The 22,997-nt window shown below is 44.1% G+C and overlaps 1 protein-coding gene across 2 annotated transcripts in view; it reads right to left on the reverse strand.

Moving 5' to 3' along the window:
• Positions 1–22,997, reverse strand: part of Nudcd3 (NudC domain containing 3) — a 103,961-nt gene that overhangs the window by 28,091 nt on the left and 52,873 nt on the right. For both annotated transcript variants that reach the window (XM_052734451.1, XM_052734450.1), the window contains exon 3: positions 11,483–11,615. In XM_052734451.1, coding sequence (XP_052590411.1) covers positions 11,483–11,615 — 133 coding nt within the window. The remainder of the gene's footprint in view (positions 1–11,482; positions 11,616–22,997) is intronic.

Below are 22,997 nucleotides of genomic sequence, written 5' to 3' on the forward strand. Positions count from 1 at the left end.
GAAATTCCAGCTCCAGGAGATCCAATGAGGCCACCCACATAAATGCACTCAGACACACACTAAATAATTCATAAATAGTTTTTTTTTGTTCTTTGTTTTTTCAAGACAGGGTTCCTCTGTGTAGCTTTGGAGCTTCCCTGGAGCTCACTCTATAGACCAGGCTGGTCTCAAGCTCACTGAGATCCGCCTGCCTCTGCCTCCCAAGTGCTGGGATTAAAGGTGTGCGCCACCGCCACCTGGCCATAAATAATTTTTACAAGTTTAAATTGTGTATCTGTGGGTGCATGTACCCATCCATGCTCATGGAAGTCCGAGGTTCCAGACACCCTGGGGCGGGAATTTAGCTGGATATGATCTCCCCCTCTGGGTGCTGGGAATTGAACTGGGGGTCCTCTGGAATAACAATATGTGTTCTTTACCAATGAGCCATCTCTCCAGCCCCAAATAAAAAAACTTTTCAAAAACTCAACTCAAAATGTATCAAAAAGGCTTATAAGAAAACTGTAACTGACAAAGAAGCAATAAAAAAAGTAATCTATGGTCTGAGCATGGCACACACCTTTAATCTCAGCACTGAGAAGGTAGAAGCAGGTGAATCTCTGTGAGTTCAAGGCCAGCTTGGTCTAAATAGGGAGTTCTAGGACAGCAAGGCTGAAGAGAGACCTTGTCTCAATCAAACAGTTCTTAATAAAGAAAATAAAACTATATAATGAGGCTGCTAAAATATATGATTAACCATAAATTTTTAAAGAAAAATAAATTGATGCTAGTTTTTAAAATATATATTAAACACTAAATTTTCATTTTTTAGTTACAATATAATTACATAATTTCCCCTTCTCTTACTTTCCCATATTTGTGTGTATGTATGTATGTATGTATGTATACACACATAACTTGTTCAGTCTGTTTAGTGTTACTTGTACACACAATTGGATGCTAGTTTTGCTATCATACCTCAATCTATAAAAGTGATGGTCACAAAGAAGCCAAAACTATACAATGGAAAAAAGAAAGTATCTTCAAAAAATGGTGCTGGCATAACTGGATGTCAATATATTAAAGATTACAAATAGATCCATATCTGTCACCATGAACAAAACTCAAGTCCAAGTGGATCAAAGACCTCAACATAAATCCAGTTACACTAAACTTAATAGAAGAGAAAGTAGGAAGTACACTTGAACGCATTGGCACAGGAGATCACTTCCTAAATATAACACCAGCAGCACAGACACTGAGTACAACAATTAATAAATGGGACCTCTTGAAACTGAGAAGCTTTTGTAGGGCAAAAGACACGGCCAATAAGACAAAAAGACAGCCTACAGGATGGGAAAAGACCTTCACCAACCCTACATCTGACAGAGGACTGATCTCCAAAGTATATAAAGAACTTAAGAAACTAGACATCAAAATACCGAATAATCCAATTAAAAAATGGGCTAAAGAGCTAAACAGAGATTTCTCAAAAGAAGAACTACAAATGGCTGAAAGACATTTAAAGAAAGGCTCAACATCCTTAATCATCAGAGAAATGCAAATCAAAATGACTCTGAGATACCACCATACCTGTCAGAATGGCTATGATCAAGAACACTAATGACAGTCTATGTTGGAGAGGATGTGGAACAAAGGGAACACTCCTCCACTGTTGGTGGGAATGCAAATTTGCACAACCACTGTGGAAATCAGTATAGTGGTTTCTCAAAAAATTGGGCATCGATCTACCTCAAGACCCAGCCATACCACTCTTGGGCATATACCCAAGGAATGCTCAATCATACCACAAAGATACATGCTCAACTATGTTCATAGCAGCACTATTTGTAATAGCCAGAACCTGGAAACAACCTAGATGCCCGTCAACTGAAGAATGGATTAAGAAAATGTGGTACATATACACACTGGAGTAACTACTCAGCAGAGAAAAACAATGACAGCATGAAATTTGCAGGTAAATGGATGAAACTAGAAAATATCATCCTGAGTGAGGTAACCCAAACCCAGAAGGACAAACATGGTATGTACTCACTCATAAGTGGATTCTAGATATAAAGCAAAGAACAATCAGACTGCAACCCACAGAACCAGAGAAGCTATATAGCAGGGGGGACCCTAGGATGACTGTGGCTTATAATAAGTTTTGGTTTTACTCAACTACTGGGCAAGCCTCAATGAAACATTTCACTATCACTATTAGGATAAAAATTTATACTGTATCAAATAAATAAATAAAAATGAAAAAAGTGATGGTCACATGAAAAAGGCTTAAATGTGTGGGTGTTCTGAATAACAGCACTGTGTTACACTATCTAGATCTCACCAGGAAACCTCCAAAGAAGAGGAAAGGACACATAGGTTCAGGAATATGGTTAGATGGAAAAGTATAAAAATGACTAGAGAAGCATGGTCCGCTGAAGAAGCTGCTGCCCCGCTTTAAACAAAGTGAAAGAAACTGATTCAGAAAAGGGCAAGTCTTCACTGCACTGAAACTGGGCTTTGAGGAAGAAGATGCCCACAGGGCCTCATTCATGAAAGTGCAAAGCAAGCACCAGGGCATGGAAGGGCAGATCTGCTAGGGTCTGTGTGGCAATGAAATCTGACAGGTTACACAATAAAGTCAGGCAGCGAGTCAGAGGAGACTGCATGAGATCTCAAAAACAAAAAACAAAATTATCTGCCAGTGTTCTGAAAATCTAACCAGGAAGCGTGGGTGACAGCCATATTGTTTATGGAGTGGTTCCATTAGTGTTTCATCCCAGAAGTGGGGGAAAAGAGTTGGAAGAAGAAAAGTTGGAATTTAAAGTCCTATTAATGATAGATGAATCCATCTGGACTTTCTGATCTGCTATGAAAACCTCAGTGTGGACGTTATACTCTTGCTCCAAACACAACCTCAACATGTCAGCCCCTTGATCAGGACATTATTTCATTTGTCAAGGCTACATACATATCAGTGGCGCACGGATGAATCCTACCAACAACTGATCCAGACATAAGGCAGTTCATAAACCACTTACTGTTGCTGAGGAGGCAACAGTCAAAGCCACAAGGGAAAGTTAAAAACAGAAAGTAAATGCTTACTGGAGGAACCTCCAGGTAGAGGAACTATGAATGGGCTCAAGTGTTCTTCCACGGACTGATAGAAGCTGGAAAAGTCCTAAATGCAGCAGGACAAGTGACTCTTCTGATGCACTGGACAGAGGCAGGAAGAACAAGTGAGTCACCTCCAGAGGAAGAAGAAGGCAAGCCAGTGTGGAGACCCGCACTGACATTAAAGATGACGTGTTGTGAAAGTCACATGATCATAACAGACAGGATGAAATGGCCCAGCAGGTAGAAAGGCTTGCACAGAAGCTTGACAACCTGAGTTCCATCTATGGGCACCACAAGGTAGCAGAAAAGTGACTACCAAGAGTTGTCAACGGACCTCTGCACATGGACACTTGCAACACACACACACACACACACACACACACACACACACACACACACACACACACTAATGCTTTTTAAAGAGGCAACTTGTAATTAAAATGTCCTTCTAAAAGATCTCAACAAAATAAAAATTTAAAAAATCAACAATGAAGATCCCTAGGCACTGACATCATCGTGGCTTAATGATGGAGACTAACTGAAAGCAAATGGTTCTGCTTTTGATACATTACAAGGTGAATTAGCAGCCCAATGCTACAACTATATAGACACGCATCACATAGACACTATCACCTCATAACGGTGATTATAGTGTATCGGGATATTTTAAGAGAGAAAATTCACATAACTATTACAGCACACTTTTAAAATGCTATTTTATTATTATATACTGTTAATCTCTTACTGTATCTACTTTTTATATTAAGCTTTATCATATGAATGCTGCATAAAGAAAACAAATCACATATAAAGGTTTTGGTGCCATCTCTGGTTTTAAGCATTCCTTGGGGGTTTAGAAATATATCCTAAGGATAGAGAATACATACATTTATTCATACATATATACACGCATCATACATATACATACATACATACATACATACATACATACATACATACATACATATAAACAAAAATCTCACAAAACACTGACCTCTCTATCCACAGGGAGCTCCTGGAAAAAGAGCAACAACACAACAGAAAATGGGGAAGCGGGGAGAGATGGAATTCAGAGAAATGTAAGTTCACACTGGATCTAGAGGTTACTTCTTAAATTTTGTTGCTTGAGACAGTGTCTTCCTATATCGCCCAGCTGGCCTAACTGCCTCCAGAGCACTGGCCTTACAGGCATGCATCTTCACACCCCGTTAGATGCTGTAATGATATTTTTCACCTAACTTTTACAAGGCTCAGAAGTTTGAGTAAGCATATTGTCGACAAATTTGTTAAAAAGCAGAAGCTCTTGTGCATTGTAGTGGGTTTTGGCATGTAGGTTTAATATAGCACTACAAAGGCAATTTTGTGGTAATTACAGGAACATACCTTTGGTCTTGCAACTGTACTTTACAAAATTTATTCATAAGGAAATGCAGATGCAAAACAAAATGTTAAGGAGCATTGTTGTTTATAGCAAGAGCCGAAATAACTTCAGTATAGTTTAATGATCATCCTGTTGCTTGAAGGGGGTAAAAGCAGAGGATGGGAGCTCCGAGTACCAAGGGTAGCCATCCGAGCCCGGAAACTAGGGGTACCAAGTGTACCAAGAAGGGGCACTCGAGGATATGGAGATAAACAAAAGTGACCAGAGCTGCCTTAGTGGGGCCAGGTGGACAATGGGGAACTAACTTACCTGTGCTAAAGATGGGAATGCAGAAATACCTATATTACTTATAACATTTATACTTGATTATGTATGCTTATCTGCTAAAGTAGACCCCAAACAAGTGGGGTTTTGACATGACCTCACAGCACAAGAGGCAACCAAGCCAGGCCAGGGACTCTCCAATGGTCATATTTATAAATAGCGAGGTCAATTCAAATGCAGCCTAATAGCCTTTTCTGCTATGGAAATTTCCTGTAATAAAGTCTTCCTAACTTTTTTTTTTTTTTTTTAAGAACTCTCTATTTAGCCCTGGCCATCCTCAAATTCACAGAGCTCCACCTGCCTCCCCAAACGCCCCCAAGTGCTGGGAGACATCACATCCCATGATCTTCCTACATTTTTTCCCAGACCAATTCTAAGAAGGGAACACAGTATGTTAAAGCTTTCAGCACCTGTATCAAGCTCAGGAGAATGTAACCACAAGTCAAAGCCTGGGGACCGAGTGGCTATTCCAAGAGGCTCTTAGTGCAAGGGCAAAGCCAATTTAGGCATGCACAGGGCCTGAGCACCCACAGCCTCTGAGAGAAAAGAAAATCAGGAGACAAGTTCACTAGTTGTCCAGCAATATTCAATAATGACTTTGCAGTTAAAATCCCAGCACTTTCCACTCAAAGGAAGTCAAAACAAGGTGAGTAAGAGCTCGGCTTCTGGTTCCCACTCCAGTGCCACCTCAGCAGGAAGAGTTTTCTCATGTGAAAAACAAAAAACTCCACAGTCTAAGTCTCAAGGGCACTACAAGTCTATGATCCAGTGAAATGCCATCACTCTGACCTGAAGTGAGCAATCATGGACCACCGTTCCTTGTCACTACTCTGAGGCTTTATATAAGAAGGGAAGAGAAGTCTGCTGCTCTTCCCAAGCAGCAGAGAACAGGTTACGCAAAGAATATGGTGAAGGCAGATGAAAAACTTCACATGAGGAATCTTTCCTGTATATGCAAAATAAGACACTTTCTGCTTTTCCTCTGAAGAACACAGGCACTGGGCACACGCCCATCCATTCTCAACCACCCTTGGAAGGCCAGCGTGCTGTCCTCACACTCACGTCCACAGAGAGAAGGTAGTGAAAAACAGCTCAGGAGGCAACCCAAGGGCCAGCCCTGAGCCAGCCCTGCGAACAGAGCCAAGGCTCTCTACAGTGCTCCCCCTCATTTAACCCAGTCTCACACCCACAGAGCACCAAACAGATAGCCGCCTACACAGGGCCTCTTCAGCACCACCCAGAACCAAGCCCAGCTCCATCTACCAAAGCTGCTACAGTCACGGCTACCGTCATGATTCTATCTGATGGATGCCGGAGACAAACCAAAAATAAAACACCGCTGACAGGCAGCTGTGACAGGTACATTCAGGGGACAACTGGAAGGGAACCAGTCAGGAAAGAAGTGCGACTCTGAGGAAAAGCCCTTAGGCCAGCAGAGCCCAAGAGACACAAGAGAAACTTATTTCAAAGTTTTAAGAGAGGACTGACACAAACTCTCAGCAATCCCTAAGAAACTGATCGACATTTTTAAAGCTTCAAATAAACATATATTCCACATCAAGCACATGTTCCTTCATGTCCCATCCTCCTCCCCCAATTAATTAGTCTCTGTTCCACTAGACAGCTTCACCGTTACTTTCATGTCATGTATGTGTATACATATATGCTGTATGTATGTATGTATGTATGTATGTATGTATGTATGTATGTATGCAAATACAGCAACTACAAAGAGAAAACATACATTTGCCTTTCTGAGACTGGCTTAACTTGATCTGATGCAGCTCCAGCCGCAGCAACTTTCCTGCCAACAACGCAGCTTCCTTATGCCTGTAAGACTTTGGTGTGAATCTCTGTCAGACTCCTCTCTCCACTGCTCTGTTGCTCACCACCCTGCTTGGGTTCATCCTAGCTGCTGTGACAGTGCTGCACAGCACTGTTGAGTACTCCACACACTGACTGGACCTTCAGAAACACAGGAGTGACGGTGCTGCACAGCACTGCTGAGTACTCCACACTCTCGGGTCTGCTTTTTCTGTTTGCTTCTTTGTTCGTCTGAGCAACCTGCATACTGACTCCACAGTGCTAGACTAGTTTAGGTTTCCACCAGCAGCGTCTGCGTCCCCTCTCACTCCCACATCCTCACCAGCATTGGCTGTCTATTTTCTTGCTTTTTTTTTTTGCGCCTTTCCTGGATCTCGCTCTGTAGACCAGGCTGGCCTCGAACTCACAGAAATCCGCCTGCCTCTGCCTCCCAAGTGCTGGGATTAAAGGCGTGCGCCACCACCGCCCGGCTGGCTGTCTATTTTCTTAACTGTCATTCCTGACTGCAGTGAAAAGGAAGCTTGGTTTTTGTTTGCTTTAGACAAGGCCTCACTCTGGGTTGTGGTTGGCTTGGAGTTCACAGAGATTCGCCTGCCTCTGCCTCTTGCAGTACTGGGATTAAAGGCATGCACCACCACCATGTCGTTTGGATTTGCATTTGTATGGTGGCTGGTGAAGAACAATTGTTTCCTTATGTTTATGAGAGATACATGTTTAATGCCAATCTCAGGGACTGTTAACGACTCAGTCTGCTTCATTTGTCTACTTACTAGTTGAATTGTTTGATTTCTTGTTGTTTAACTCTTTGTATACTCAGGTATTAGTCTTCTGTCTGGTGCATAGCTAGCAACTGCCTCCCGTTCTGTATCTCTTCACCCAATCAACTGCCTCCCATTCTGTAGACTCTCTTCACCCAATCAACTGCCTCCCGTTCTGTAGACTCTCTTCACCCAATCAACTGCCTCCCGTTCTGTAGACTCTCTTCACCCAATCAACTGCCTCCCGTTCTGTAGACTCTCTTCACCCAATCAACTGCCTCCCGTTCTGTAGACTCTCTTCACCCAATCAACTGCCTCCCGTTCTGTAGACTCTCTTCACCCAATCAACTGCCTCCTTTGCTGTACAGAAGGCTTTTCATTACATGAGATCCTATTTGTCAGTGTTGGTCTTATTTCCAAGTGAGGGGAGCCCCGTTCAGAAAGCTCTTGCCTGCACCTATTTCCTTATTTTTTCCTCTATCAGTTTCATAGTTTCAGGTCTTACATTGAGCAGATCAGGGATTTGTAAAACAAGTTTGTAATATTATAAGCAGAGCATGGAAAAATATTATTAGGGAGAAAAAGAAAATGTCCCACCACTTGGAGGATAAGGATCTTCACAGGTAGAGCACCAATGCAAGCAACATCAGTAAGTGTCACAAAATGCCTATATTAAAGTTGACAGCAGATCTGGTAAGCTCCCCACACCATCCCAGTGCTTTAAAGAAACAGCCAAGCCTGTGTTGAGTGAGGGTAGCTTTGGCTCTTGCCTCGGCTCCCATGAGTGGATGGTGGGCCAAAGGACTAAGTCACGGAGATGCACATTTCACCTCTGCTGAACATACACAAACCACCACTCTGCTAAGCATTACTGCCTATGTAATGAAAGAGAGAAAGGTTCAATGCCAGAGATCAATCTTGGTAAAACCACTGGGGCCATGTGCTCAGACAATGTCCACAGAAGAATGAGCCAGACCCAGGACTGCGCCACCAGGGAGATCAGAGAAGATACACTAGAGAGAGACAGGAGTCTGAACTACATGGTACGGCAACAGTTCTGTACCATGGTGCCTGTGGTACAGGGCATGGCTCCAACTCCCACAAGTGAGCCAGCATATCTGAAACCTGTGTCCCTAGAAGCTGTCTGGGTTGCCAACATAGGTCTTCTGAGTCACAGAAAAGAGGAACTAATTTTAAACTGTGCCTACTACGAACGCTTTCAGAGAAACCTGCAGAGGTAAGGTTCTTGCAGAGAGGATCTGAGTTCAATTCCCAGCATCCATGTTGGGTAGCTTACAACTGCCTGTAACTCCAGCTCTCAGGGATCCAACCCTTTCCTTCTAGCCTCTGTGAGCATCTGCACTCACATGTACATACCATACACAAATACACAAAGATACACATAATCTAAAATTCAATTAAAAATTTGAAAGAGTTTATTCAGTGTATTTATTCAGTGTACAGGGGTATATATTCAAGTATATGCATGTGAGTGTATGTACGTGTTCATGTATACGTGTGTGTGAGTGTGTGAGTGTGTGTGTGTGTGTGAGTGTGTGTGTGTGTGTGTGTACGCGCAATATCAAGGTTGGTGTTGGGTATCTTCCTCTATTTCACTCACCACCTTATTTCTTCTGACAGGTCTCTTACTGAACCTGGAGCTTGTTGATTCAGCAATGCTGGCTAACTGGTAAACTCTCAAGATCCTTCTGCTTCTGCCACTCTAGCACTGGAATTACAGGCACCCAACATGGCTTACGTCTTTATGTGTGTGTGCTGGGGATCTGAACTCAGCAAGCACTTTATCCACGGAGGTATACCCCCAGCCCTTAAGTGTGTTTGTAATTTATTGGCAATCCCACCACAAAATGAGATGGAAATCAACACCTGACCCACTAACATGCCAAGAAGACGTTAGACAAGTAACTTGGGAAAGATAGTCAGCACCTGTCCCAAACCATCCAAAACAGACAAGGTAAAGTAAGCCTGGTGGCCTGTTACCATGTGGGGTTTAGGGTATCAGCCAGGCCGCCCCACTGTCCCCTGAAAACTCGACTTCCACATTACATGTTCTACACAACCCCACCTTCCATGAGGTCAGGAATTTTTTTTTTTTTTTTGGTTTTTCGAGACAGGGTTTCTCTGTGTAGCTTTGCGCCTTTCCTGGAACTCACTTGGTAGCCCAGGCTGGCCTCGAACTCACAGAGATCCGCCTGGCTCTGCCTCCCGAGTGCTGGGATTAAAGGCGTGCGCCACCACCGCCCGGCGAGGTCAGGAATTTATACAGTAAAAGGTAAGACTCAAAGAGAGGCTAAGCTTGGGACAGATAAATCTGAACCAAAGCATAACTGTCCTTTCATTTATCCAGCAATCCATCCACTCACAGAGGTATCTAGAAGCTCCATTTGCGTGTAACAAGGGAGCCAACATTTGATAATTTAGTAATTTCTCTCAGCCTTAATTTCTCATCTACAAAGCATAAAATTGCTTTGTATATTTAAGGTTCTCTTGAAGATTAAAATAAGGAAAGTTTCTGACACATGCCAAACTTTATTATAATGTTAATTCAATTCTGTAATATCCTATTTAGATCTGTTACCTAAGATTATTTTAAGTGAATCCTGATTATTTATAACAATCTACAATAATGTTATTTCTGCCATGATTTCCTAAATCTCCCTGTAAAAAATTATGAACTAAGCCTAAGTTTAGTTTTAAACCTCAGAAACCCACCTAAGTTGGTAATATCAGCTATACATACCTGACATAGGCCCTGCCCTGTGGAAGAACCACAGGACGTAAGTCAAGACCCTCATTTAGTTAGTCACTGTAGCCTAGATTGATACGTGTATGTGTGGTGTGTGTGGTAATGCCATCCGTGCACCGGGAGGCCACAGGAAAAGGGCAGGTGTCCTACTCTATCACTCTTTGCCCTATTCCTTAGAAACAGGGTCTCTCACTAAACAGAAGGGGTAGGCTGTTAGGCCAGCAAGCCCCAGCAATCCTCCTGCATCCACCCTCCACATTATTAGGACTCTGAAGCACCAGCAAGCTTTTTCATAGACTTGTACTCAGGTACTCAGGCTTACACAGCAAGTGCAAGATCTCCCAGAGGAGTCACCTCCCCACCCTGACTTCTTTGCTCTCCCTCAGGACTGCTGGAACTGCAATGGGTACATACATGATCTGACACAATGGGGGGGAGGGCGCTACAGGGAGTTCTGTGTCTGAAGAAAAGAGCATGAGGAAGTAGGATGTCTTTCCATTGGCACCCTGAGGTGACAGGCCTGGCCAATGAGCCTGAGCACTGACAAGGTACATCAGGTAACACCACATCAATGGACCTCACAGAAATGGGATGTCCTCTGGTGATCTCTAGCCAACATCAGCAAAGAAAGAGGCTCGTCAACAGGAAAGCTTGCTCTCAACACATGTCTATGTGAAACCAGCGACACTGGGAGACAGGGAAATGTTAATGGACAGTAAGGAATGCCTGTCCTTTCTTCCTCTGTTGTCCTTTCACTGTCGTGGACAGTCTCAGTGTCAAGAGCACCCACACAAACTCACACTCTCCTCTTCTCTCTTCAGGTATTTATTCACCTCCAAAGTACACAAGGATGCTCTGCTGCCCCATTCCGTGTGGAACACTGGGCTGCAGGGCAGTACACAGACAAGACAGACACTACAGCAAGGCACCTTAGCCCACACTGGAGGTCAGCTAACTGGAGTTTGCTTAGGGAGGCTGAAGGCAGACTCTGTCAAGGTAATGTCTGGATCTGCTCTTGAAAATCAGGAGGCTAGTTGTCTACAAGGAGGCCCTGAGAGTGCCCGTGTCGTTATTAAGAGGCTAAGACATCAACCATGTGGGCTTTTCTCCAGATTATGGCTGCTCAGACTAAGACCAGGGCTCACTGTCCCCAGGGAAACTTGAAGACCAGGTGGAAAAGGCTCACAGGCAAGGACAGCAAAGGCAACCACCCCCTGGGGGACAAGGTCTCAGACCCCAAAACCAATCCTCCCTAACTCTCTTGCAGTCAGGCCGGCTCCACCCCTGGAGCTCAGACTGGCTGCGGCTCCGCCTGCCCCAGCCTGTTACCTGCTTCCCCTTCACCACATGCTTGGGCACCGGCACCCTGACCTCCAGGTCAGTGTAGTCTTGGGACCAGATGTAGTTCTCCCGGATGGCACCATTGTAACTGTCCGGATTTTTCTGGAACTGCTCTTGAATCCTGAGAAAGAACAGGAAAGTGAGATGAAGCTCAGCAAATCCAAGCAGAGAAGTCCCAAAGCAGCGTCACAGGTGTTACTCCTATGCCCCAGGGAGGGGTCAACACAAGTCTCAAAACAAAAAAAAAGAAAAAAGAAAAAAAAAAGCTTACTTGTGGTGGTATTGTGCACGCTAATAAACTTATCTGGGGTCAGAGACAGAACAGCCACAACATTAAACAGAGGTTAGGCAGTGGTAGCACACGCCTTTAATCCTAGCATTCCAGAGGCAGAGATCCATGTGTTCAAGGATACAGCCAAGCATGGTGACTCACGCCTTTAATCCCAGGGAGTGGTGGTAGAAAGCAGAAAGGTATATAAGGCGTGAAGACCAGAAACTAGAAGCATTTGGCTGGTTAAGCTTTCAGGCTTCCAGCAGCACAGTTCAGCTGAGATCCATTCGGATATGAGGACACAGAGGCTTCCAGTCTGAGGAAACAAGACCAGCTGAGAAGATGGCCAGGTGAGGTTAGCTGTGGGCTGTTCTGTCTCTCTGACCATCCAGCATTTCACCCCAATACCTGCCTGGGTTTGATTTTACTAATAAGACCTTCTAAGATTCCCTCTACACTTACTTGCTTTCTGTATCTGTGAAGGTCCCTCTTTGGGGCAATTTCCTTTGTGACACTCCTATGTGATCTCCCAGGAAATCACAGTTCTGCTTGCTGCCAGTTCAGAACCAGGCCTGTTAAGCAGGCAGCCACCTTGGTTAAGAAAATCTGGCTCATGAGTGCTGGGTGTGATAATGAACTGCTGGGAAGAACTTTTCAAAAACCTCTATCCTGCAGCTGCTTGACTTCAATCAACACTAAGCCTCTCTTTCCTCCTAGTATGTAAATCAAAGCCCAAAGGACTGCATTTAACTGTGCACATCATTAGTAAGAGGTAAGCAATCCATTTAATGAGATGGCCTAAAAAACCTAGTCGACCAAATCCTATTACATACCTCCATTACAAACCCAGCACATGGACAAAACGGTCTAGCCAGGAAGCAGATGTTAAAGATAAGATACAAAATCTGTCACAAAATTTACCATGTTAACCATAGAAATGCCTTTTAAAGATGAGTTCACACTCACAAGTTCACTAAATGAGTTGAGGGTCTAATTCACAGACAAAAGCTTTGTCAGCTGACAAACCGGCAGGCCGGGAGCTCCACACACTATAAGGTGTGCATGTCCTTCCACTCACTCCAGAAAGCACAAGGCTGCAAGTGCCTGCAGCCGTCCTGATACAGAAACAAGACCAGGATCAGGGAAGAGGACAGACACACCTTTTCTCACTCAAGTTCTAAAATAAGATTGTCTTTACCCACTGTATGTGTACCATGTCTCCATACAGTCAAGAGACGTGGTCTCCAACATGGCCTGAATTCTCTGGGCCAGGTAACAGGAAGCTGTTGAGAGATGATTTGTGTCCTCCCAAATGATATCCTTGAGTCTTAACCCTGAGGTCTCAGAAATGATTCAGTTACAATCAGGTCATTAAGGTGGGCTTTAATTCATCATGACCACTGTTCTTAAAGGGGAGACTCTAGACACAGACTGATGCAGGAAAAAGATGTAAAGGCAGCCATGAGGGACAGGCAGAGGTTAGAAAGGTGGGGCAAGAACTGTGGGCCTCTGTCCAAAGCTGGAAGGCCAGAAGGATCCTTCCCAACAGCCTTCAGGAGTGAGAGCCAGACCACACTTGATCTCAATTTTTAGTCACAGAATTGGGAGAATGAGTGTCTGACTTAGGCATCAAGTCACAGTACTCGATGTGGTAATACAAGCAGAGAGCTGAGGAACGAGCAACTTTAGCACCCAGCACTGTGAGACCAGGCACTGAGCCATCAGCACGGACACGGACTTGAACGTCTAGGAGGCACTGTGCAGCACAGAGAAAACACACCTGGCTCCATGACTTGAGCGAACAGGGCAAGAGGAAGGCGCCGAAACGCAGAGCATGCATAGAACAGGTCCAGTACTCCAAAGACTGGAATGGGAAAGCTTTTAACACAGCAGACTGAAGGGGGAAAGACGTGTAACTTCTCTATGTGGATGGCCTCAACTTTCAGAAGAGGAAATGAACACACATGCCCAAGCAGGTTTGATTTGTGTGGTAAGAGAGTCTGACCTTTTTGTTCCCTTAGGTAATATTCAAATCCCGTACCATATGCAAATATTTTAACAACCAAGAGAAAAACAGTTATTGTAACAAGCATGGCAGAATGTACCTGTGGCCCCAGGATCCAGTGGTCATCCCAGGGCCAGCAGTAGCCCCAAGCCCCAGTCTGGCCCCTAAAGTCCCCTGGAATGGACTACAGAGAACGCAGGAACAGGAAGAAGTACTGCCTAGCCATCAAGCTTCCACAAGGATCTCCCATGTGAGCCCCAGTGACAGTACTGGGCGTCCACGGGCATGGACACACATGAATATGGGGTGGGATCTCTGAAAAAAAACCAGGGTAACAGTGGCTACCTCTACAGCTGGGAAGTAGGAAAAGAGAGCTCTCTCCACTGACAGCCCTATCCATGTTACCATGTAAAAATAGATGAAACTAGGAAAAACAAGGACTAGAGACATGGGTCAGTGGTTTAAGAGCATTTATTGCTCTTACAGAGCAACTGATACCCACATGGTGGCTCATAACCATCTGTGACTCCAAGTTCCAGGGATCTTGGTCTTCTGATCTCTGTAGGCACACAGAGCATTTACATACACAAAGGCAAAACACTAGCACACATTTAAAGAAAAAAAAAAACTTTAAAAAATAAGAATATGAAAACATAAATAAAAGCCATCCCACATAAAATTAAATAAAAACAAAATGGCCCTAGTACTTGGCAGAGATCTGGGAATAATCACAAAGACTTTTCAAAAGGTGGGAGAAGAGTCTGTACTAGGGAAAAGGCCCTGGATAGCGGTTTCAACATATCAGATCCTCATGCATACGTCAGTATGGCGTGTGGGCTCGCTTCTTCAGGGAGGTAATGCTGGTCTCAGCCTGACCCCATATTGGCCCCCAAGCTCTGCATTCCCATTAGAGACTCTCTATTTGTTGCCTGGGACCTGCTGGTTTATCTTCCCACTATGACCTTCCAGTATAGACCCCTGGTCCCCTGCATAGGCCTCACAGCCTCCATCTACAGTAGGCAGGAAAATTGTTCCTACAACAGCCCTAGCAAGTTGCTGATTGCTTTTTTTAGCACCCTGAATCTACATTCTCTTTAAATAAAGTTGATTATTTCCAGCCGACAGTATATAAAAATATGTGTCCTGTCAAGTGCAGGTGGCTCTGGGCCCCACCCAGCAACTCCAAGGCCACCCCTGCAGCTGTAGGCTGGGGGGGGGGGCAGGAGGCGGGGGAGGGGATGAGCAGCAGTGCTTCAGTAGCAGGATAGGAGGGAGCCGGTGAGTCAGCAGGCAGGCCTCACTGCAGCTCCCACTCTGCTCCTGCCAAGCAAGGGAAGAAGGCTCTGGACAGAGTAAAAGAAAACACAGAGCAGGCCCCACACCCTGCTGGGTACTATGGGCCACAAGCTCTAAATCTCCTTGAAGACACAGCAGTTTCGATTGCTAAAGCCTTCCCAGCAGGCCTAGACACCACAAAGTGGGGCATACTGGGAAAACAGACTCACCTGCAATAAGTGGGCGTGACTGGTATTGTGACCAGGAACCAGCATCATCTCAAGGAACAGGAACAAGACTCATGCATGAGCAGGAGCCCAACCTACTTTTGCCAGCCTGAAGCCCTGTCACTCAAAACAAACAGACCTCTTTGCTTCCACTTACTGTTTTTCAGTGTAAGGGGCTTTTTTTAAGATTTTAAATCAATAGGTTATATGCCCTGCCCACTATTTCTTTCCCAGAGAAAGTGTGAATACAGTAGGAATTTGCTACATGATGGGAAAGAGATAGGGGGTTGGCTTCTTCATAACCAGAGCAGAGGTGGAGCTTAGTGTTGCCGGGACATCCCTCTCCCCTAAGTAAGCCGTTCTTTCATACCTCTTGCAATCAATCCTGTCCACACTATAAACACTCACTGTGATCCTGTATAATGTGATGCAAAAATCACTGACACTGTGCATGGGTGACAATGTCCACCATCCTTGTCAGCCTCAGTCAACCTAGATATGATGAATCACACCTCACCACCCTCCTATGGCCTCCACTGTCCACTGAGTCATCAGGAGAGGAATCATATGCATATGCAGTGTACATATGTGTGCTATGGTCTGAAAATCTGTGTCCTTCCAAAATTCATGTGTCCTGTCCAAGCCTCACCATGACAGCATCAGAAAGTGGGGTTTGGAAAGGCTAGTGAAAAGGATTCAGTGCAATGAATAAAATTGCTAATGTCCTTATCAAAAAACCCTCAAAGAGCCGGGTGATGGTGGCGCACGCCTTTAATCCCAGCACTGGGGAGGCAGAGCCAGGCGGATCTCTGTGAGTTCCAGGCCAGCCTGGACTACCAAGTGAGTTCCAGGAAAGGCGCAAAGCTACACAGAGAAACTCTGTCTCGAAAGACCAAAAAAAACAAAAAACAAAAAAACAAAAAAAAAAACCCTCAAAGAGACCCCTTACTTTTTCACCATGTGAAGACACAGAAGGCATTGTGTATGAGGAGCATGCCCATCAGGCACCAAACCTGCCAACAACTGGATACTAAACTTCCAGCGTCTGAAACTGAGAAACAGATGCCTGTTGTTATAAACCACAGTCTATGGCATTTTGCTATAGCAGCCTGAACAGGCTGAGACAGAGTGTATGCACATACACTGTACCTATGTGATACATATACATGTGGGGCACATCTGTGGCAATGGGCATGCCATGGGTATGAGGCAGTCAGTAGAAGGTAGTCATTCTCTCCAACTTTGAACTCTGTGTATGTGTCTGTCTGTCTGTCTGTCTGTCTCTTTCCATCTGTCTTTCTCTGTGTGTGTCTGTGTCTGTGCCTCTGTCTCTGTCTCTCTCTGTCTGTCTCTCTCTATCATGTATCTATCTTCTACCAAGCCACTGTGACTGTGTGGGCCTCAACAACTCTCTGGGCTCTCTGTGGCTTCAGCAAGCTCTTCCAGATGAGTCCTCGTTCCCACTCCTCCTGCTTCTGTAAAGGACTCTTCCTTGTCAACTCTTCCCTGGCTGTGCTAAGTTTAACCTCGGATTTACCAAAGTCCTTTCTTTTCTTTTTTTTTTTTTTTTTTTTTTTTTTTGGTTTTTCGAGACAGGGTTTCTCTGTGTAGCTTTGCACCTTTCCTGGAACTCACTTGGTAGACCAGGCTGGCCTCGAACTCACAGAGATCCGCCTGGCTCTGCCTCCCGAGTGCTGGGATTAAAGGCGTGCGCCACCACCGCCCGGCTTCCAAAGTCCTTTCTAACAGGTGGAAATCCAGTAACTTTTCTTCATTGCTGACACTTTATAAACCAGACACTATTAGGAAAATGGTGCACTGTCATGCTCTGGAGTCTTTACACTCATGCCTGCCAGGCCCTAACCCTGCTTCCCTTCCTGTGTTCAATTCCCAGCACCGACATGGTGGCTAACAACTTCCATAACTCTAATTCCAGAGAATCTGATAACCTCTTCTGGCCTCCACAAGTATCAGGCACACAAGTACTGCACAGACATATATGCAGGAGAAACACACAGACATATAAAATAAAATTTAAAAAAGAAGAAAAGAGCCTGCCATGGGCTGTTCTGAACAGTCTGGAAGATGATCTACAATAGCAATACTTTTGGTTTGAATGAGTGAATTTATTAAGTATATAATAAGTAAAAGTAAAGGGGAAAAATGAAAGAAATGGATGGACAGGTAGACAAATAGCAAAACATCATCAAATCGGGCACTCAAACATCCAGCAGAAGTTTACTGGGAAGACCTATTAAAGGCAGCCACCCAGAGTTCTCAATAGAGAGAACACAACCAGCCAGCCAGTCCTGGATCTGGAAACTATACTGAACAATGCTCCATGTTTCTGTGGGATGGGATGAAAACAGGGAAGGGAAATTATGAGACTCAAAAGACCTATCAATAAAATTCACTGGCACTCTGCTAAAGTGATGAAGCAGGGTAAAAGTTTCATGGGCGCTCATTATGCTACTCTTTCCTTTCTGTGAATTTGAAACTCTGAAGAATTTGTCTTGCATAAGCATGTGTGTGAGAGAGAATGGAAGTGTTCAAAGGCATCAAGTCCAACCTTAAGAGAGAATGCTTAACTGTTTTTCAGGTGATTGACTGTCCTATTTCACCCTTCAAAAATCCACAGCATCCTTGTATCATTCTATCAGACAGTAAAACCTTGCAACTACAATAAATAGTAGCTTCTTGGTATATTCTTAACTCAGATTTTCCTGCAGAACAGCTCTTCATTATGCTTACTTGCCACTTACATCCTCTATAAGATTCTAGCTCCAGCCGGGAAGTGGTGGCACACATCTTTAATCCCAGCACTGGGAGGCAGAGGCAGGTGGATCTCTGTGAGTTCAAGGCCAGCCTGGTCTACAGCATGTATTCCAGGACAGGCTCCAAAGCTACACAGAGAAACCCTGTCTCTAAAAACAAACAAACAAAATTCTAGCTCCATCTTTGCTGTTATTGTTTGCCATTTCCTCGCTTTATGCATCTCTATATATTTTGATAAGGATTCATTGATGGCTTCACGGTTTATAAACACCTTCCTAGTCTGTAAGTTGCATTCATGCTACAAAAATATGTAAACACAACTCTTCATTTTAACATAATCAAATAACATCAATCTTTCCTTTCACATCAGCTCTTCTATCTTCAAAACTCCTTCCCTCCTCGAGAACTAAAGAAACATCAAACTGTGTGTGTGTGTGTGTGTGTGTGTGTGTGTGTGTGTGTGTGTGTGTGTGTATTTTCATGTGTGTTTAGGTGTGTATGCATGTGAAACCTGTTTTGCCAGAAGATTCTCAATTTTAATTTTCTTTTTGAAGAATCAACATCCGGTGGGCAAAATGGCAGAGTGGATACAGCCCTGGCCATGCAAACCTGGGGGCCTGAGTTCAGATCCTCAGATGTACAGCCAGATACAGCAGCACACACCTGCAGTCCCTGTGGGCCTATGCTAAGCTGGGAGGTGGAAACGGGAGAGAGAATTCTCAGACGCTCATGGGCTCCTAGCCTAGTGTATGTAGTTAGTGGTGAACAAGAGACCACGGAGGGTGTTCTCTGACCTCCACATGTGTGTGTCATCACACATGTGCACCTGCATTCACATACACACACTAATACTACACATACACATCACACACACACATTGTTTAAAATCAACTTCTGCCTTTGTTGACCTGCGGTGTGCCATCTTTAGTCTGGCTGAGCCCATTTTAAGCTAGGTTAAAAACAAACAAACAAACAAACAAACAAACAAAAAACACTACATGAGTCTGTATTTAACCTAAAATAAATAAAGCAACATATGTGTGATCACTCATAATATACTCATGAATAATTCATAAGACTTACATGAAAATTTAGAGTATTTCAAAACATATATCAGTTGGTCAATCAATATCAACAAAATAAATATTCACTACAAAACTATTTTAATTAGCAAAAAATAGAAGCCTGTATAGTGACTTTTTCTTAAATTATGTTAATTTAACAAAGAAAAGAGGGTATTCACTTTTTAGAAGCATAAATATTTTTTAAATATTAGATAATCTATTCCCTCTAAATACTCACTCTGAATTATATAAGCACATCAGTCTCTGATTCAACTTTCTTTTCCTATACAAGCAAAATCAGAAACATTCAGACTAGCTTTTTACTTCAATTCCCTCAAAAAAGAAAAAAAAAAGTCCCAAATGAGAAATGATTAAGCCAAGTCACCATCACTATTCACACTATTCAAGACTATGGACTCCCCATGTCAATTTCTCAAAAAATAGCCTCAGAAGGGGTTAGCATGATGGTTCAGGGGTTAGCACCTGATGACCTGAGTTCAATCCTGGGGACCCATGTAAGGGTAGAGAGAAAGAGCTGACTCCACAATTGTTCCTGACATCCCTAAAGGCCCCTTCCACACATCATACACACACACACACACACACACTCTGAATTTTTTTTTAAGTTTTTCAAATGTGTGGCTGGAGAGATGGTGCTCAGCAGTTAAGAACACACTGGCTGCTTTTACAGATAACCTGGGTTTGATTCTCAGCACCCACATGGCAGCTCACACTCCAACTCCAGTCCCAAGGGATCCAACACCCTCTTCTGGCCTCCAAGGGCATCAGGCATACAGGCAATGTACAGACATATAAGCAGGCAAAACGTTCACACATATAACCATTTTTTTAAGTTTTTAAAATGTCATTAAAAGGAGAAAACACAAAAGGTCAGGTATCTGCAGTCTACCCCTCGCCAAGAGAAGGGAAATGCAACAGGGATACAAGCCCCTTCAGCAACACCCCACCTCCATCCCAGCATCCTCCCCTTATCAGAATAGGCCTGTTCTCAAAGCCATAGACAACAAACACTTCTCCAAAGAGCCACCAGTGCTCCAGTGGGTAGCAACTTCCAACAGCCGTCAATTCTTCCCCTCGAAACATAACTTTTGGGTTTCACTAATTCTGAATTATCCCCACCCAGTCTTAATCCGGACCTCAGCCTCAGTGTAAGAAAATTACATGGGCCAGGCAGCTAGCTCCATGTCCACCTGAGGACTGGGGCTCAGCACAGACAGGTTCCCCACAAGGCACCTCTCCTGACCCATCTGCACTTTGCCACTCTAGGCTGAAAGCCCAGAGTCCCGTCCCCCCCTCAGCCCCTTTAGCTGACTGTGAAGGACAAACCAGTTCCGTCAACTGCCCCACATATAAGATACAAGTGAGACCAACACTAAGGTGCCCAGTGTGCCCAGAGGGTTCTCCTAAGTTCCCTGGCTACTGCAGCCCACCCCTTCTTCCCACTTCCTGAAGTCAGGGACTAGAGAAACGGGATTCCACCTCATCATCTGGTGAAGTCCAGGCTATTGAAGTCCAACCCTGTTCGACTTTGCCCCTCTGCACCTGCCAGCCACCCCACCTTAATTCAGCCCTCCCAGCTCCCAAAGGTCGATCCTGTGCATGCACTCTTCTCTGCAAGGGGAGTGGGGAGGGGCTCGGGGACACCTCAACTGTGAAATAAACGGGTTTAGACTCAAAAAATTTAAAAAAAAAAAAAAAAGAAAGAAAAGAAAATTACAGCAAGCAGACTACAGTCTTCAGACACTACTGGAGAATGTAAATGTATACTCCAGGATACCATTTTGTATATATAACACCTATCCAGTGGTACAGAATAGAACAAAACGGAGTGAAAGTATGAAGACACACTATACTGGCAAAGCAAGCTGTTTCTCCAAACTGCCACTATGCAAGTGTGTATGCAGCTGGAAGCCCTGTAATATGCATTTCTCACTGTGACTGCAGGTCACAGCCATAGTCAGTATGAAAACCTCACACAAAACTGCAGTTCCTGCTACACCATGGCAGGGGAAAGGAAACACCGGAGACCATCTACTGGCCAGTGGAGAGAGGTAAACAGCAACTACAAGCAGGACAGCAAAGCCCCAGAGCATGAAAGAACACAGTGAGCAAGTGATCCCAGGCCAAGGCACAAGAGGTAGGAAACTGAGGCTCATATCCATAGCAACTACGAAAGAGAAGACACAGGATTCTGTGGTCAGCAACCCACTCGGCAAAGACACTATGCAACAGGACTGTAAGCATACCCATGTCCTTGGTGGCCCATATACAGGGCCTAGAATAAAGCAGAAGCAATGGGCCTTGTGAATGCCTACATCTTGGTTTCTCAATATTGTTCCCTAATAAAATGAAATTTGAAGATTTTAGGATTGAAACACAGAAGACATGGGTAAGTCCAGAACATTTACATTTTGTGCCAGAGACTAAAAAAAAAAAAAATGCTGGAAATAAATAAGAGTATGGGGTGGAGTGGTGGTAGGGGAGCTGGAGAGATGGCTCAACAGTTAAGAGCACTGACTGCCCTTCCAAAGGACCCAGAATCAATTCCCAGCACCCACATGGCAGCTCACAACTGTCTGTAACTTCAAGTTCCAGTGGATCCGACACCTTCATGCAGACAATGAGCATTGGCAAAACACCAATGCATATAAATAAAATTTTTTAAATGAGTTTAAAAGAGAGAGTATAGGGATGTCAAAAGAGCACCAGGAGCTCACCTGAGAGCCTACAAGAGCCAGAGCTGGAAGAGGGTGGGCAGTAAGGCAGATAACAGTACTGAATAAAAATGCAAAGAATGGAATAAACACAAGAAGCCATGCGGACAGAAATAGCTGAATAGACTAAATGAAGGGGAAAACACCGTTCTTCCTTATACTGAATCACCAATAAATGCCGGAGGAAATGAAAGGAGTGAGAAATAGCAATTAGAGTATCAGAATAATAATGCTGAAAGAGCTAGCGGGGAGGTGAAGAACCTTAAGAAAACAGTAGCTGTGTAATATTGAAATATCTGCCCCAACAGATTTACTAGACACTGGTGGGTTTTAACATGTCCACAAATTCCTTGTAACGCCTTTATCCTCTGAAGAGGTTGATTAACCCATGACTGTGGTGGGAAGGGACAGGCCCAGTGGCTCTAATGAACTGAGAACAGAAAGGAACAACTGCCTGATGTAGTAGAAAAGTCAGGCCCACTTCCCTTTTCTTCCTAAATCCATGGCCCTCGTAAACACAAGAAAGCACCAAATCCAAGTCAGGAAGGTCCCACAACACAGCTGACCTCTTCAACATTGCCAAAGTCATGAAAACCAGAAAAACAGAACTTGCCACAAGCTGAAGGAGATGAGACCTGATGCCTAAGAGTAAGGCAGATCCTGGACCCAACCCAATCCTGCAATAAAAAAGATGGCTATCTAGTAGGGAGACCAGAAGGATCCAAATATGGCTGTGCTCTGTTTAGTAGTAGTTAGTGTACGGTGTAGATGGTAACTGGTTTTGACAAATGTACCCTAATAATCAGGAAGGAGGAGGAAGTTCAAGTCTATAGCCAGAACCATTCAGGCTATGGGGTTCACACAAGGCTCAGAGCCTGAACTTCAGCAAAGGCCTCAGTTTCCTCAAAGCCTGTTTTCTCATCTTTAAAATGAGGCCAACAATGACCCCCAACTCGTTAAGTGGTAATATTTTTAAGATTTTTGTCGTATGAGGAGCTCTCTTTCACCAGCACCGGTTACGTGTGAGACACCATTCCTAATGCTCCTACTAATGTGGACCATCAATACTACTGTATTAATTTCTCTTCTATTGTTGTGATGAAACACCATGACCAAGGCAACTTACAGAAGTAAGGTTTTTGTTGTTGTTT

The sequence above is a fragment of the Peromyscus californicus genome, unplaced genomic scaffold (assembly GCF_007827085.1).
Source record: "Peromyscus californicus insignis strain IS unplaced genomic scaffold, ASM782708v3 Scaffold_13__1_contigs__length_99412109, whole genome shotgun sequence".
In the NCBI taxonomy this organism is placed as follows: Eukaryota; Metazoa; Chordata; class Mammalia; order Rodentia; family Cricetidae; genus Peromyscus; species Peromyscus californicus.